The 16394-nt window shown below is 50.1% G+C and overlaps 3 protein-coding genes across 11 annotated transcripts in view; 2 read left to right on the top strand and 1 right to left on the bottom strand.

The window, feature by feature from the left end:
• Positions 1-3799, top strand: part of CUL7 (cullin 7) — a 29862-nt gene extending 26063 nt beyond the window's left edge. The window contains exons 23-26 of the mRNA XM_056818254.1: positions 501-640; positions 861-990; positions 1094-1293; positions 1446-3799. Of these exons, the coding sequence (XP_056674232.1) occupies positions 501-640; positions 861-990; positions 1094-1293; positions 1446-1763 (788 nt within the window). The 3' untranslated portion in view covers positions 1764-3799. The remainder of the gene's footprint in view (positions 1-500; positions 641-860; positions 991-1093; positions 1294-1445) is intronic.
• LOC130456938 (transmembrane protein 121-like) lies at positions 2658-3533 on the top strand. Its single transcript, XM_056814713.1, has one exon. It carries the CDS (start codon positions 2658-2660, stop codon positions 3531-3533), a length of 876 nt encoding a protein of 291 aa, XP_056670691.1.
• A 345-nt stretch (positions 3800-4144) lies between the features above and the next one.
• LOC100616901 (kelch domain-containing protein 3) lies at positions 4145-16365 on the bottom strand. 9 transcript variants are annotated; one of them, XM_056818268.1, is made up of 16 exons: positions 16092-16232; positions 15241-15312; positions 13308-13529; positions 12947-13117; positions 12657-12772; positions 12388-12459; positions 11843-12056; positions 11681-11767; positions 11393-11501; positions 11190-11263; positions 6605-6755; positions 6353-6419; positions 5532-5636; positions 5343-5417; positions 5142-5259; positions 4145-4767 (listed from the first exon to the last, which is right to left on the bottom strand). In XM_056818268.1, the coding sequence occupies exons 3-16, from the start codon at positions 13459-13461 to the stop codon at positions 4631-4633; spliced, it is 1650 nt and encodes a 549-aa protein (XP_056674246.1). In that variant the 5' UTR covers positions 13462-13529; positions 15241-15312; positions 16092-16232; the 3' UTR covers positions 4145-4630. The 9 variants fall into 9 exon arrangements, with proteins under 9 accessions (XP_056674246.1, XP_056674245.1, XP_056674239.1 ...); XM_056818261.1 differs by lacking the exons at positions 4145-4767; positions 5142-5259; positions 5343-5417; ... (1 more) ...; positions 6353-6419; positions 6605-6755 and adding exons at positions 9714-10396; positions 10997-11075 and having other exon boundaries at positions 16092-16234; XM_056818262.1 differs by lacking the exons at positions 4145-4767; positions 5142-5259; positions 5343-5417; ... (1 more) ...; positions 6353-6419; positions 6605-6755 and adding exons at positions 9714-10396; positions 10997-11075 and having other exon boundaries at positions 15241-15358; positions 16092-16221.
• Between the last annotated feature and the right edge of the window lie 29 nt (positions 16366-16394).

Genomic DNA, 16394 nt, shown 5'->3' with positions numbered 1-16394 from the left:
AACCTGATTCTGGAAACACAGTTCCTGCTCTGGGATAGTTCCCAGTCTAATGAGTCTCTTTTTCCTAGTAGGATGCCTTGAATGAATAACAGAATGGAAAAAGACTTAAGTACCAACATCATGCAAAGTATTATTACAAGCAAGACAATCCCTGCTCTCAAGGAGATTACTTTTTTTTTTTTATCCTTACCTTCTGTGTTTGTGAGACAGAAGAGCAGCAAGGGCTAGGCCATTGGAGTTAAATGACTTGCCCAGAGTCACACAGGTAGGAAGTGTCTGAAGTCAGATTTGAAGCCAGGTTGTCCAGACTCAGGCCTGGCTCTCTGGGCCTCAGTGCCCCTAAGAGATAACATTCTGAGATAGACAATGTATTTTGGAGGATTACGCTGCAGGCCTGAAGGCCTCTGAGGTCTCTCCAGCTTTAAATCTATGATCCTCTGTCCAGCCCTAGAGGGGAAGGGACTGCTCCATAGAGCATTCCCTCTCATCCTACCCACTAGGTCAGAATTGGCCAGCATTGGGGCCAAGGCGCCTACTGCAGTGGTCGTGGTTGGGCCGGGCCGAACTGTCATTTGGAACTCAGACTCTGCATGTCTCTACTTTGCAGATGTGGCTTCTTCTGCATTTCAACCAAATGGAGGTACCCCACCCCGGTCTCTCTCCTTATTCTCATATTTGTAACCTTTCATGTTCTTCATAGTCTTTCTCCTTTCCATTTTTGTCCCCTGCCCCATCATTGCCAACCAGTCCTGCCAAAGGCCCAGACTCCTTGGCAGGGTCATAGGAGACAATCATTCCTCTGGCGAGGGCTAGGGGACCCCTAAAACCCCAGCATCTCTGATTCCCATTCTTTTCTCCAGGAGGTGGCCTTGGAGACTCTGCTGCAGTCCTCAGACCTCTCCCCAGAGCTTCTGATGCAAGCACTCCAACCCCTCACTTCGGGCCTTGGGCCTTTGAGCCTCTGGGAAGGCCAAGATCTCCCACCTGGGGGTAGGTAACAGAGGCCATTCAGGACAAGAGTCCTCAGGGCAGAGAGGGAGGGAAGCCCCCCCCCCCATACCTGAACAGTATGTCTGTGGGGGTGGTGTCTCAGGTGTGCTGCGGCTTCGGGAGGTAGAGAAGGAGCCTGGGGGGGAGGCCCTGTGGCTGCTCCCCCCCCAGACATACCTGAGTGTGGAAGAGGATGAGTGCCGGACCCTGGAGAGGAAGAGGAACCTCCTGAGCTGCCTCCTTGTCCGAATCCTCAAAGCCCACGGGGAGAAAGGGCTGCACATTGACCAGCTTGTCTGTCTGGTATGGGGAAAGGGGCCCTGTGGAAGGGGGTGAGGCGGGGGACTCCTTGGAGAATAGTATTGGGAAGTGGCATCTGTATAGGGGGTGGGACTGGTGGCTCTGGGGGCCGGAAAACTTGGGTTGGGTGACAGGATCCGTGCCTGTGCCCCTAGGTGCTGGAGGCCTGGCAGAAGGGCCCTTCCTCAGCCAGGGACATGGGTGGCAGCACGGGTAGGGAGGCTGGCTGCAGCGGGGCCGATGTCCTTTCCTGCGTCCTCCATCTCCTGGGCCAGGGCTATGTTCGAAGACAGGAGGAGCGGCCCCAAGTCCTGGCATATGCGGCCCCAGAGCCAGAGGGGCCTCCTCTAGAACCCCCCAACCTGGTCCCCTTAGGACCTGCCCCACCCTCCACCTTCCACACTTTGGAGATCCGAACCAGAACGACCCCGAGCCCCTCGCCTCCTACTCGGACCTTTTCTACCTTCCGATAGGCCTGGCGGCCGGTGATTTCTGAGGCTTGGAGTGTGCTGCAGGAAGGGATGAGGCAGTCCTGGGGTACCTCTCAGTGTCCCGGGCACAGGAGGGGTCGTGGTGTGAACAAATTCCAAAGCCACTTAGGTGCCCAGAGGTCGGGAGAGACTGGGCTGGAAGCCTGCCTTAAGACATTAAGACCCTGAATGGCTGTGTGGCCCGGGGCCTCCGTTTTCTCGGCTGTAAAATGGAGATAATCTATGCACTACCTACACCAGGGGGCTGTTGTGAGGAAAGTGCGTTATGCCTCGAAGCTCTAGAGAAAGGAGGGCGGCTGTGCACCTAAGGGTTACCCCAACCCGGCCGCTGAAGGCCCAGTCAGCCAGCGCCCCGCCCCCATCCCGCCCTGGCTCGTCACGCAAGCCCCGCCCCTCCGCTCCGACTTGAGCTCGCTGCGCGCCGCGCTCCGCTGAGTGGCCTCGGCTCTGGTCCCGGCCGCACTGCAGCCCAGAACAGCTCGCCCAGGCCGGGGATGAGCCCACGCCGGGGCGGGGCTGCGGGAAAGGGTTCTGGGCTGGGAGGAAGTAGGGAGCCCCAGGTCCTCTGCCCTGCACGAAGCACCCAGCACGAGCCGCGGGCTGCCCAGAGAGGTGAATGGGAGAGGGTCGAGAGGGAGTAAGGGACCGAAGACGGCCTCTAGAGAGGAAAGTGGGTATGCGCGGGCCCAGGGTGGAGGAGGGAGAACTCAGCGCAGGCAGGCCGTAGAGGAAGGACACCCTGAGAGTGGGAGGTGACATTCAGTGCCTCAGACCAGAGGCAGGGGGAAGAAGAGGGAATGGGACCTAGAGGCAGAGCAGCGAGCAAAGGGTGTGAAGGAATGTCCAGCCGTGGGTGGGCACCAGCGGCCCGGCAGGATGGTATCCCCATGTCCTACATGGCTGGTGGTGGCCCTCATCTCAGGGAGCATGCTGCTGGCCGACGGCTATCTCCTGGGTCAGAGCCCAGGAGGTTGGTGGCTGGGCCTGGGGCTGCTGCTCTCTGCCGGCAATGTCTGCCTGCTCTTGGTACTTCGCCCCGTAGTGGCTGGTGCTGATGCAGAAGCCCATAGCACCCGCCGGGGCTGCACCATGTTGCTCTGGTTTCTCTACATCTTCGTGTTGGAGATGAAGGTCTACTTCATTTATCGGACTTGCCGGGCTGAGGGGCACTGCCCCAGCCCACCGGCCCGCCAGGCCTTCACCCTGGTGCTAGCACTCAGTGTGCCTGGACTCTTTGCCCTGCTGGGGTCTCCAAAGGCCCCAGAGATTTTGTCATCCTTCCAATGGCGTGAAGAACTCAGGAGTCACCTGCTCTGGGTGGTGGCAGACTTGCTGGATATTTTAGATGTGCAGGCAGGGCTGTGGGAGCCACCTCAAAGGGCATTGCCCTTCTGGGCAGAGGGTGTCACATTCTTCTACTGCTATGCTCTGCTACTGTTGCTACCATGTGCTGCCCTGGGGGAGCTCAGCCTACAAGGCCCCCAGCCTCTGCCTCACCGCATGGTACTCTACCCCCTCCTCAGCCTGCTCACAGTCAATCTGGCCACCAGCCTCATCAGGGCCACGCATCTCCTGCTCTTCCGTGACACTTATGTCTCCAGCATCTTTCTAGGAAAGAACTTGCTGGCCTTGGCCCTCAAGCTCAGCATGTTCCTGCAGTACCGAAAACAGTGGCTGTCTGGCTCATCATCACCCTGGACTCCCACCCAACCTGGCCTTATTATACCAACTCAGGCCATGAGGCCTACCTGACGTGCCCTGCTTGCACAGGGACATGGGGATGGATGTGGATTGCCCTTCTAAGCTATCACTTTCACCAGCACAACCTGCCCTTTCACCTTTGACTTGGACTTGCATTTTGGAACTCTGAGGACAGGACCTGATCCACAGGTCTGTTGCATTCAGGGACTTGAGAAAGTCTGTGAGTATGAGAAAGTATGCTGTCCAAATCAGAGTCTGATGCAGGCCAAGAGCCTCAAGTGTCAGACTATGCACAATAAAGCTATAGCTGAGGCCCAGGGGGCTTTGCCATCTCTGCTCTGGGGACTGAAGGCAGGGAGGGATAGAGCACAGCTGGGAGGAGGGGTTATGGGTGACCAAGGTACATTCCTCTGAGCAGAAGAGACTGCTGAAAATAGAGTAAACCTCTACACTAATACCCCAGAACACCCTCTTATCCAGTAACCACCTAGGAGGGGCTCACAGCCTTTCCAAAAGGGCTAGTGGAAATTGTAAGGCAAGAGCTTACCTCTTATCACCCATTCATTCCACATGCTATGTTATCCCTGTATGACTCAAATAACTGCATGAACACCTCTTATTCCCCCAATCCTTAAAAACTCAGTAGGAAATAAGACAAAAGATGTGCCTAAGTGTTTATGGAAATGTTTACAGCACCCTAGCACCAAGTGCAGTTAACGGAATTCATGAGTTTTCCCTTAAGCCCTGGCCCAGGGGACACTTAATGGCCTCTCCAAGGTCCTCACCCACTTCAGCCCTTTCCAAGAGTCCTTTCTGCACCAAAGCTGCCCACTTAAAAAGGCACTTCCTTCCCTGAAGAAAAAGGGAGGCAGGTTTGATCTGAGGAATCCAAAGGGAAACAGATTATGATCATCAGTCTTAAGGATTTTCCTTTCTTCTTTTTGCCACAGTAACCTTGAGACCCCAGCTTTACAACAGCAGCACTGTGGCTGCTACAACCAGATCCATCCACTTTCTTGATGCCCCCAAGGCCTGGAGTCCTTATCCAAAGGTATCAGAATAGAACCACAAAGCACTAAGTCCGCTCCAGAACCACTTCCACAGACACTGCCCTAGAGGGGAAGGACCTGGAGAGGACCAGGCCCCCTTTAGTCCTTCCCCAGAGGTAGCCGTCTTCGGTCTTTTCCAGCATTTCGGCGCCTCTTTCTGCTCAAAAAACTCTCCAACTTCTGGCTTCGCTTTAGCTTCTTATATTTCTCAGCCAGCGCCAGCTGCCTCTGTTCAGCTAGTATCAGGAAGAATCAAGGAAAAAGTATGAGCTCTAGACAAATCTTGCAGGCCTCCATGTATGAATACACCAGAGATTTCACTGGGATGTCCTGGCCCAGCCCAATCCCCAATCTTCCTGGTCCTAGAGGCCATGTGGGTCCCTCCTACCTTCTATCAGAGGATCCCCTTCTTTCATTCTCTCCTCTTGGACTCTACACTTCAAAAACATGCAGAATCTAACCTTTTCCCTACTGACAGCCTGTTCTTCACAAACAGGTCTCTTATCATCCTCACTAGCAGGGCCCTTCTCCATGCCAGATTTTAGCAGTAGATATGGCCTACTTGACAGGCAGCCACACTAAAACCTTAGAAGTTGTTTTTTCTACTCACATTTCTTCAAGAAGAAGGGCCGATGGCCCTGCTGGGCCTGAGCTCTCTGTTCCCGTTTCAGGGCTAGTCGCTGTTCTTGTTGTCGCTGCTGCTCATGCTGGGCAGCCTCCTGCTGATCCTGGGAGGAAGAATGGTAAAAGAGTCTCCAAAAAAGGACAGGAGTCATTCAGAGGAATGATCGAAGCATCTACCACTACTCACCATTCGATGAAGTAGTTGCTTCAGCTTTTCCTGTTCTTCTCCTAGCTTGCTCTTCTTTAGACGCTTTGCCACCAGCTGTAGAGCTGAGACCAGGGTTAGGCATGACCAGACCCACCAATACCTCTCACCCCAAGCCTAGACTCTACCCATCTTCCCCATCAACTCCCAAAGCCTAATCCTTGTAGGCACCTCTTTCTCCTTTGCACGATATTCATTCAGAAATCTGTATGTCTTCTCAAACACTTCAGGATTATACTCCCCTGACAGATCATCAAATCGAGGGTCCCGGGCCACCTAGGAGGGATATCAAAGGAGTGAGAAACAAAATCAGCCCTTTCCTTCTTCCTCTTAAAAAAACAAAAAACAAAACAAAACAAAAAACCCTTGCCTTTTGTCTAAGTATCAATCCTAAAACAAAATCTACAAGAGTTAAGCAATCAAGTGACTGTCCAGGAAGCTAGATCTGAACCCAGTTAGTTACTATCTGTCTTCATCTTAAAAAAAAAAAAGTACCAGTCTTCCAAAAGCATTAAACGGCAGGCAAAAGAATCTGCAATTTACTCAGTGGGATAGTAGAGAACCACTACCAATTTCTAAGAATGATAATGACACGAATGGATTTTTCTATAGGGAAGATATTAAATCTGACACCAGTAAGAAGGATGATTTGGAGGGACAGGAAGTGAAGGTAAAAAGAAATATTAAGAAATTATATAACTGGCCAGGCAGGTAGCTGTGGGTATTACCAGTGGGAGGGAGATGGATGTGAGAAATGCAGCCCAAGTAAAATCAACAGGTCTTGATAAATGAAGAGAAATAGGAGATCAGTTCAAAACTTAAAATATGGAAACTCTGTTATGCATACAAGCACTACAGAGTTGTATTAATAAATGAGAACTAGAATTGCTCCTATTGTTTTCTATCCCAACCCAACCTGCCTATGGGAATCTTATCACAGATTAGACCAGATTCCTTGACTGCTCTTCATCCAGACAGCCAAGGGGCCTCACCTTCTTTCTGACCGGGACAACCTGCCGCAAAAACGGCACTCGTGTCTTCGAAGACATTTCCAGGGGTCTGAGAACGGCAAAAAGGAAAGAGAAATTGGGGAAACTCCAGATAAAAACATTCAATGTCACTTTCCACCCCCTTGCCACCCAGGGAGGCCAAGCCTCATCTGAAAGGCAGGGCCCAGATACCTCATCTCACTCTAGGAGACATCAATGTTCTCAGGTACCTGCCCTGCCCCATATGCGCCTCACCTTTGTTTCTCTGCGGCCCCCTGGGCACGCGTGGGAGCTGCCCTCCGCGGCTGATCCTCAGCACTGGGCCCTGCCATCAGCTGTCGGTACATTTTGGTACCCACTCGGTTCTGAAGCTCCAACAGCTCCTCAAAGGTCATGGCGGCCAGATCTAGAAGCAGCAGAAAGGAGGGGCATTGAGCGCTCAGCGACGACACCCAGCCCCTTGTGCGCAGCGAGGACTCTCCCACCCGCCCGGCCCCCGTTTCCCCTTCGCTCACTCCGCTTCCCCACCCCCCACCCCCACTCCAGGTTGCCCGTTCAGTGTCTCCGAACCCACCAGTTTCGGCCTCATTGCCATCGGGCTCCCGATGCCGAGGCCGGCGCAAGTTCCCCTTCTTCGCCATCTACGAGAAACCCCCTCCAAAGACTACCAGGCGAACTTCCGTCACGGCTTTCAGTCCCAGAGAGCAACTAGGATGCGTCGGCCGGAAGTGCCCTCACGAGGGGGAGGGGCGCCCAAGGGTGGGCGGGGTTACAATTGGGAGAGACACTGCTGGAGCAGGTGAGCACCCTGGCATGGACGACTCTTTAACCCAAACTAGGTGGTGGTCGAGAGGAGAGCAAAAGCTTCTTGCCTCTGCTGCCTTAGTAACCCTTGTGCAAGCCACCCTGCCCTGACTACTTTACCTGGGTAGATGGGAAGGTGGGTCACCACCTCTGACTTCCTCCAGCTCCAAAGGGAGCCAAAGGGGCCCATCACCCAGTTCAGCTCTGTGCCGCCTTCTGCTCAGAGATCCCGTGCTATTGCCATTCTGAATTTTCTGCACCCCAGACTTGGGGCTCTCCATCTTCCTTGCCCCTACTTTGGAGCTCTTGAGCATTGCTGGATGAAGTGACACACACTCAACCTCTATAGATGTCTGTTATAACTCTGGAAGGGAGCCTTTAGTTTGCAGATGACTCCGTATTTCTCATGGCCCCTATTCCAAACCTCCAATCACTTACACAGTTTGGGCCCCCCAACTTCCTGCCAACAAATGATCTCACCTAAAATTTACTGGAAAAGCTGAGGCCACCTTTGGAGAGCACCCTAATTCCTTATTTCAAATCCTCTTTAATAGCACCCCCCCCCCCATCCTGTCTACTGCCAACCCCCAAAATTGATCATCCTTTCTCTGAGCTCTCCCCTTTGAGCATCTGCTAACAGTCTCTTTAAAGTTTCAATCTCTTCTTTACCATTGGCTGTCTCCCAGCTGTCTACAGACATAGCATAACTGAGAGTGCTAGGCCTGGAGTCAGGAAGACAGGAGTTCAAATCCAGCCTGTCACTGTGACCTCAAACAAGTCACAACCTCCATCCTCCTAGGAGCAGTCTCAACTGTAAGATGGGTGATAATAGCACTTACCTCTAAGGATTCACATGAAGATTAAATGAGGCAATTGTTTGTAAAGCATATAGTACCTGGCCCATAGTAGGCACTTAATAATTGTTCCCTTTTCTTCCCTAACCTTAAAAGGCCTTCACTTGACCCTGCTCTCAAACTGCCATCTTCTTAGCCAACCAAATTCTTTAAAAATACTGTTATAAGGCCAGCTAGGTGGCACTGTGGATAGAGAGCCAGACCTGAAGATTGTGAAGGTCCTGGGTTAAAAGTGGCCTCAGACACTTCCTCAAGTGTGAATCAGGACATCAAATCCCCTTTGCTTAGCCCTTACCATTTTTTCTTATAATAGATATTTAGTATTGATTCTAAGATGGAAGGTAAGGGTTTTTAAGGAAAAGAAAATGCTCTCATCTCTACTCCTCAGCCTCTTACACTCTTCTGTTCCCACCCCTCAACTGAAACTTACCTCTCTTATAGGCTTTGACACTACTGGCCATCCTTTCCTTGTGGGTACTCTTTCCCTACATTTTCATGGTCTAAGCTGCTCTGTGTGATTCTCTTCCCATCAGACCAATCTCCAGTTTCCTGTGCAGGATCATCCATGACGGACCCCCTCACTCTTTTAGTGATCTCATTAGCCATCATGGGTTCGATGGTCATCTCTATGTAGATAACTCCTCTAAACTGCATATTCAGCTCTCATTTTTCTCTTCTGAGCTCCAGTTTCACATCCCCACCTGCCTGTTGGACAATTCAGTCCTGAAGAACTCACAGACCCTCCACCACCACCCTAAACAACATATCCAAAACCAAATTTGTCATCTTTGCCCCTAAAAACTCCCCACCCAACTTATTTCTTTCAGAATCATACTCAGAGTCTTCACTTTCCCTCACCCCTACATATCCAGTTATCTGCTCTTATCTAGTCTACCTCCACACATCTTTCCTTCATTCCCACAGCCACTAGCCTAAAGCAGTCTCTCTTCTTTCCTGGGCTAAGGCAATAACCTAATTGGTCTCTCTGCATTCAATCTCTGTTTCCAAACCATCACTTCCTGGAGCTGCCAAATGGCATTCCTTAGGCCAATGTCACTCCCTTGTTAAATAAGGTTTACGTGACTCCTTATTGTCCCTAAACTACATTTTTGGCATTTAAAACCCTTCACAATGTAGCCACAGCTTCTCTTTCCAGGCTGATTACATATGAACTCCCTTCTTTACACATTCTATATTCCATCCAAACTGGCCTATTCAGTTCCCCAACATATTTCATATTCTATCTCCCTCTCTTTATACAGTCTATCCTTTCTCCCTAGAATACTAAACCACTGCCCTAAGCTCTAGTTCCCTTCAAATCTCCATTCAACTGCCATTTCTTCTCGGGGGCCTTTCCCAATATTCCCAGTCATTGGTGCCTTGTCCCCTGGAAATGACTTATCTTGCACAGATCTTAAGACTTCTTAGTGTTTGTTGTATCCCCCCAGTAGAAGTTCTTTGAAGGGTGAGACTGTATCACTTTTTAATTTGTATCCACATCTGGCATATCACAGGTACTTAATAAAGACTGCCTAGCTCTAGTCTGATGAGAAGATAAGGTCCAGTTCCAGTCTCAGTCCCTTTCCTTCCAAAAGGCAGTGGCTTCTCCCCACTTTTGGGGGAAGAATTCAAATCCACTGCATCCATTTCATTTCTTCTGCCCTCCAGAAGGACTGTCCATGTGCCCCATAAACAGACAACACTGCTTTGGGTTTGTACACATTTTTATAAAATCCGAGCTGGCTGGTTTTCAGGGAATAGTAACAACCTGGAGGGGGTGAGGGGGTCAGGAATGAGGGGAGGAAGGGATCATCTGATGGACACCCCTGTCCCCAAGAAGGGTGTAGAAAGGACTTTACTTCAACAGCTCTATACCTCTTAGCTCCCAAACACCACTCATGGCTCAGGCAGGGTTGAGGAAGTGGGGCTAAGGGTTTCTCCTAAAGGTGGAGGAGGCAGTGAAGCTATGCTTAGATACTGATGCTTCCTCGCCTTCCCCCCCTCAAACCCCATAAAATATGTGGATGCCCCAAACAAAGGGCAGATGCTAAGGAACAATCAGAGGGAAAGAGATGGATAGGGAGAGCACCAAAGGGAAAAGGGCCTGAGGCCCAAGGGGGAGGGGACAAGGGGGAGGGCCCCAGCTCTCCCCCCAGCTGCCCCTCCAAAAGTCCACAGCACAGAAAAAAAAAATCCCTAGTCCAGCACCTCCAGCTGCAGGGAGACAAAGTCCAGGGGCCCATGGTGGCAGGCTCACAAATGATGGGAAGGGGTGGTGAGGACAGCAGCAGGATCAGTAGGGAAGGCAATGAAGGCTTCCTCCTACCCGTGGGATGATGCAATGGGGCGGCTGATGTTGCTATTGGTGGTCATGGCAGTCAGCTCCCACCTGCAAAACCCAAAATGGTGAGAAGGAAGGCCAGAGAAAGAAGAGAGGGAAATGAACAAGACGTAGGTTTTCTTACACCAAACCCAATGCCTGAAGGTCCCTGAAAGACCAACAACTTGCACCTTCCCTCTTCCTCCATATAGACCTTCTAAGCTTAACAACAATTGAACTCTACCCATTAATAAACCCAACCCAACCCATTTTCCCACCCCCACATCTATACTGATATCCTGTTTATGTTTGTACATTCAAATGTGTGGGCACTTGGGGAAAAGTGTGTTCGTGAACCTGGTATAAACAATTAAGAAGAGGGAAGCAAAGCATAATTTATCTAGTTTATAATTTCACTCAGGTTGTAAATAGCAGAAAGCTCACTTACTACTTGGTGCCTCCAAAGGCACAAACTGTGTTCTGCCAGCATGGCAAGATCCTTTTCCCCCTTAAGACTATCAGGAAGCTGCCTAAGTAGAGAAGTGCTTGTGCCCACACTCACCAAATCCACAATAGCTAAGCAGCATTACATAGGTGGTTTAGAGTTTGATGAAACTTAGTACAAAAGGAACAGGTATTCCTGTCCTCTCACCATCTCTATTCCTATACCTGATGTCATGGGGCAGACAGGTCTGGTCCAGGTTATACTGAATCACAGCCAGTTTGCACAAGGTCTTCAGGCTGGGACCTAAGGGAGAAATGGGAAGAGAGGTATAGGAAGCAGAGCAGCCCAGGAATCCCCTGCCCTAGGAATGAGTCTCTTTTTTTGTGGCACAACAGTTTTGGAAGAGGAAACACTTACTAAAGTCTAGAATGTGTAGGTCAGAGTGGTCCATGAGGTCAAACTCATCTCCTAGGCCTTCCTCAGGAGAAGGACTACAGGCATCAAGGGAAAAATCTTAAGAAGAGGATGAACATCCCACCAAAACCCCTCTAAGCAAATGTTGTGGCCTCATGTCCCTCCCTGTTCCCAAGAGTCCCTCCCAGACTCCCCCTCATCCTGACCTAGTGCCCCCAAAGAGGACAATCTTGTCTCCCACGATGCAACAGCACTGGCGCCGGCGGGGGCATGGCCCCTTTCCCTTAGGCTCAATCTTCTTCCAAGAGAAGGACACTGAGGAGAAGTTGTGGCAAACACCAAATTCAACCCCCTGCCTATTCCAGCTACTCCCTCCATGACTGTCAACAACCTAGGAGCCACTACTTCTCATCCTACTTAACCCTGGACCCCTATATTCTTATCCTATGGATTTGCCCACTCCAACATCCTATTTCTTCCTATAACCCCTTTACCTGGGTTGAACTTCCAGAGGTCATGAAAATGCCGATTTAGCCTGGCATTGTAGCCACCAAATATATACAGCTCCCCATTGTACCCGACTGGAAAAGAAATGAAAAGAATATTAGGGGAAGAGGGGTTTAGGAAAGGAATTTGGGGTAGGAAGAAATACTCACAGGCAGAGTGGCTTCTTCGGCCCTCTGGTAACAAAGGGGTAGGTGGACACTCCAGCCAGGCCTCAGCCCTTGTGTCAAAGATACGTATTCGGTTGCAATAGATTTCATTATTGGAGTGAAAGGGTCCAAATCGGTCAGCTCGACCCCCAAAAACATACATTTGGCTTCCCAACATTGTTGCTGAGTGGAAGTCCCGCCATCGCGCAGGAGTGCCCTGGAAAAAATTATAAACGGAGAGAAGACTCACCAAGAGAACTGGGAATGGATATCTGAGAAATAAAGTGACCATTCTTCTTATAAGATGAGCAACTCTGCTTATCTTTCTCAGTCACTTCCAAATCAAAGGTTCTAGTCCTCCTGTCCACTATGGTTCTCAAGTCCTCCACTGGGGTGGAAGTGGGGACTGAGCATAGGGAATAAAGAAGAAGGATTTGGCAAAGTTGGGGGTAAAGCAAAGGCTTTAAGGAATACAGTTGGTCATTTTTATTGTTATGATTTATTCAGCCAGAAATGGAAAAGGGTTCTTGCAGAGAAAAGGTACAGACCTTTGCAGAAATGAGGGTCCATGTCATGCTGCTGGTATCCAACTTGTGGATATCATTGGAAAAGCAGTCAGCCTAAACCAAGGAAAGGAAATTCAGGGAGGTAGGGAGAGCATTGGAGGAAGGAAGAATAGAAATGATAGGAGAAAAACATTATTCCCTATTCTTATATTTTGCATAAAAGCCTAGCAATCAAGCAAAAATTTCTTACTAATTCCTTTTTTCCTCTCCACTAATTCCTCAACCTCTTCCATTTCCCCTCATGGACCTACCAGCTGCTCGTAGCCCCCGAAGACATACATGTTCTTGCCCAGGACACAGGCTGAATGTCCATCTCGGGCCCCAGGCACTGTTCCAGATACCTTAGGTGTGAACCACTTGTGAGTATCTAAAGAGGAGTGGAGAGGGGTCAGGGTCCAAGTAGTCAATATCTTTCATTACTTCCTTGCCCCTTCAAGGGCTGTGCTTTCCCCACACAATATTCTTCCCAGGCCTCCCTCCCCCATCCTTCAAGGTGTGTACACAATTTATATACAAGTTCAGCCGCTGAGTCAATACTCACTGATGTCAAAGCCATAGAGCACATTGCAGGCTCCTTCTGTGTCATTGCGTCCACCCCACAGGTAAACAGTGTCATCAATGAGGACGGCTGAATGTCCATAACGCATGTAGGGCACTTCCCCAGCCTGTCCGGCGGACCGCATTGGGGGCAGCTTTGTCCAACGCAGAGACACTGTAGGCATAGCTCCATTCAGACCTAAGACCCTCCTGGCCTGCCCCATCTTCCCCACCCACCAACAGAGATTTCCATTAGAACATAATTTTCCCCCCTCATTCTAGACTGATATCTGACCCTAGCCCTCTGTCTTTTCCATATTCCTGTTCCTGTCCTTCCCCAAGAATCCCATGTAATCCCTACTTACCTGCATTGAAAACATGCACATCAATCTGGCGTAATGTCTCATAGTCTTCTCCAGAGCAGTACCCTCCAAAGGAATACACCCGGTGCCCCACAGCCACTGCTGCGTGATTCACCCTGCGGGGCCCGCCCTCCAGGTGCACTGTCCACCGTAACATTCCCCTCTGATGTGGCTACCGACACATGCCCGCACAGCACGGCCAGCCTGCCCTGCTGTCTCTGATACCTGTGCAAACACAGGTAATAGTCCTTTAGCCAAAACCTCTGTCCCTAGTGCTATGCCCAACTCAGAGTGACACTGCTTTTATCCTACCTCTCTGGCTTGCAATGATCACTTTAGCACCCCTCCCACACTATCCTTCTTTGGAAAGATCAGTCACAGTCCAGGTGACTACCCCCACCTCAGGGGAGCTACAGAGGTCATAGGGCTGATCCTAACCCTGTTCCCCAACAGCCTGGGGCAACCCTGACCCAGTTCTTCACTGGAGTAGGATACACTAACCAAAGGCTCAGGACATTTGGGGACTCAAGGGATCCAGGGATCCCACACACTGTCCCCAGATGGGGAAAAGCTCCTAGAATGACTCAAGTGTCTGCCTCAACCAGGAACTACAAAGATAAAAAACAAGTCCTATTGCCTCCTGTTGTTGAGCTTCTTAATGTCAAAAGTTCTTAAGAATACTTCAAAGGTAGGGAGAGGGATACTAAAATATCCAGGGTTATTAATAACCTAGTCAGCCTAGACAACCCACTACAGTCTGGCATGGGTGCTTCCAGGAAAAAAGCTTCAGGCACCTCCCTCCCCAGGGTCCTTGTCCTGGTCAAACCTCACAGAGGACACTGTGTGCCCAGCCTCAGGCAACTTCAATATAAGAAAGGGCAGGCTAGCCAAGATAGGCAGCTCCCATCAGGTTCTGTAATTGGAGCTACCTGGGACTCCCCATGGGCACAAGGAGTTCCCCTGACAGATGTACCTGGATCCTTGCCAGGACCAGGAATTCAAGCTTGTCAGGGCAGGGGCAGGGACAGGCTTTTGCCAAGCCATGTTGTCTGAGGGGCAAAAAATAACTGCTGTCACCCCTCCCCCAATTGGCCCTAAAGGGAGTCTGGTAAATACAAAAAGTAAAGATAGCTTTTGGGTGGTTAAGAATTAGAATTGGACATGGATGAAGTCCTTCAGACACCCTATCAAACAAAAGAAGTGGGTAATGCAACTTGATTCAACAAGCCTCTATTAAACACCAATTAGGAAACAGTAGTGATAGTACTCATATGAGGAAGCAACTGATATGATAAGCCTTAGTCAGGAGGTCCTTGGTTAAAGACCTGCTCCTGATATATACAAGATAAAACCACACTATAGGAGACATCATGGTATGGAAAAAACATTTACTGAATAAAATTAATCCCAGTTAACTAAACTGATTGGCTCTGAATAAAATCAAATCCCATTTAATTAAATGATTATATCCCATCTTTGCAACTTACTACCCATATGACAGAGCATCCCTCAAGTTTCCTCATCTGAAAAATGGGGAAGGAGAAACTAGAACACCTCTAAGATCCCTTCTCCCTCTAAATCTATAGTCACATTATATAATCTATGTAAGTTATGGGCAAATCACTTAACCCTTCAGTGTCCTAAACCCATCTCAGATTATATAAACTTGTCGTTTATATATGCATCAATAAAAGGATTGACGATTCTGAGAATTCCATTTAAGATATGTGATAAAGAATTTTCATTCAGGTACACATTGAACTAGATGACTTCTGAGATCCCTTCCAACTCCAAGAGTCTATTATTCTAAGTTTCCAACAATTGATAAAAATCACAGTTCTAGACAAAAAAAAAAATTCCCCCACCCCCTCCCCCGGAAACATTCAAGGCACTAGGAACTGCCCAGAATCCAGTGACAGAAAGAAAGGTCACCCACCAGGTGGCACTGCAATCTCCAAAGAGAGCGAGCTGGGTTCAAGCACATCATCCCTTCCTTGCCCAAGGAGACCTAATGGAAGGGACAAGCTTGCTCCAGGGCTTGGGCACACATAAGCCTGGGAGAGAAACGATACTCCCCCAGCTTGCCGCAGGTCAAATCTCTTCGAGGTCTTTAACACACCACAACCCAAAATAGCACCAACATTCCTCCCCAAAAGTATACTCCCTCTCCTTTCGATAGGAAGAAGCTGTTGGACCCATAAGGAATCTATCCTTATTCATCATTAGTACTACCTCCCTTTCACAACCCCAAGGAAGAAAAAAGGACTTTTAAAAAACCCAACTCAGTCAATCATCAAAAGAAAAGGGATCACTCAGGCTGTTTTTTAAACAAGGACAACCCCAGGTCTCGGAGGCTGAGGTTTCTCAGCGTGAGAGACGCCTCTCCCACCACTTCCTGGCCCGCTCTCTACGTCCTACATGCACTTACCCAGACCCCTCTACGGGAATCCTTAGAGTCTCCCTTCTTCCACACAGCCCTGTCCTCCCTTCCACAGAGACTCTCAGCCTCATCCCCACTCACCGCCCAAACGCACTCCAAGCCTTTTCTAGTCTCACAATCATCCCTTCCAAACCAATCCAATCTCTCCACCCCCAACTCTAGTGCCCCCTCCCTCGCCACCCCCGAGATCTCTCCCCCACCCCTCCCCCACGTCTCTCCCCCTCTGCATCTGTCTCCACTTTCACTCAACGCCCCTCCCCCCACTCCACCTAAGCCGCCCCCTCCAACGTCTGGGTCCCTCCCAATTCTGCCCTACCCTCCTCCCATCAGGCCCCGCTCCCTGCTACCTGCCAGGCCGGGCCGGGGCGGGGCCCGCAGGTCCGCGCGCTCCCAGCAGGCTGAATCCGGTTCCGCTCTAACCGACGGGCCGGTCCCAACAAGACAAACACGAGCAAGCCCTGTAGTTCCGGTTGGTGAGAGAAGTGCATGCGCAGTGCCAGGCAAAAGGTCCTAAAGCCTCATGGGAGATGTAGTCCGTAATGTGAGAGGAGGTGGAAGGGAAGGAAACAGTGTTTCTTGAGGCTACATCCGTGAAGAACACCCAGGATATCTGGGTAATGTAGTTTTGCATTATCTGGGACCGAAACCGG

Source organism: Monodelphis domestica, chromosome 2 (genome assembly GCF_027887165.1).
Source record: "Monodelphis domestica isolate mMonDom1 chromosome 2, mMonDom1.pri, whole genome shotgun sequence".
Lineage (NCBI taxonomy): Eukaryota > Metazoa > Chordata > Mammalia > Didelphimorphia > Didelphidae > Monodelphis > Monodelphis domestica.
Note: the sequence above shows the minus strand (reverse complement) of the source record. Positions and strands in the feature narration are given on the sequence as shown.

Bases quoted from the DNA above. Each gene is read 5' to 3' on its own strand.
- LOC130456938 (XM_056814713.1), top strand. From the start codon at position 2,658: ATGGTATCCCCATGTCCTACATGGCTGGTGGTGGCCCTCATCTCAGGG.
- LOC100616901 (XM_056818268.1), bottom strand. From the start codon at position 13,461: ATGTTACGGTGGACAGTGCACCTGGAGGGCGGGCCCCGCAGGGTGAAT. The intron at 12,773-12,946 runs GTGAGTATTGAC...ACTCCTCTTTAG, and splicing joins GCTCTATGGCTTTGACATCA to ATACTCACAAGTGGTTCACA. The intron at 11,264-11,392 runs GTCAGGATGAGG...TGATGCCTGTAG, and splicing joins GTCCTCTTTGGGGGCACTAG to TCCTTCTCCTGAGGAAGGCC.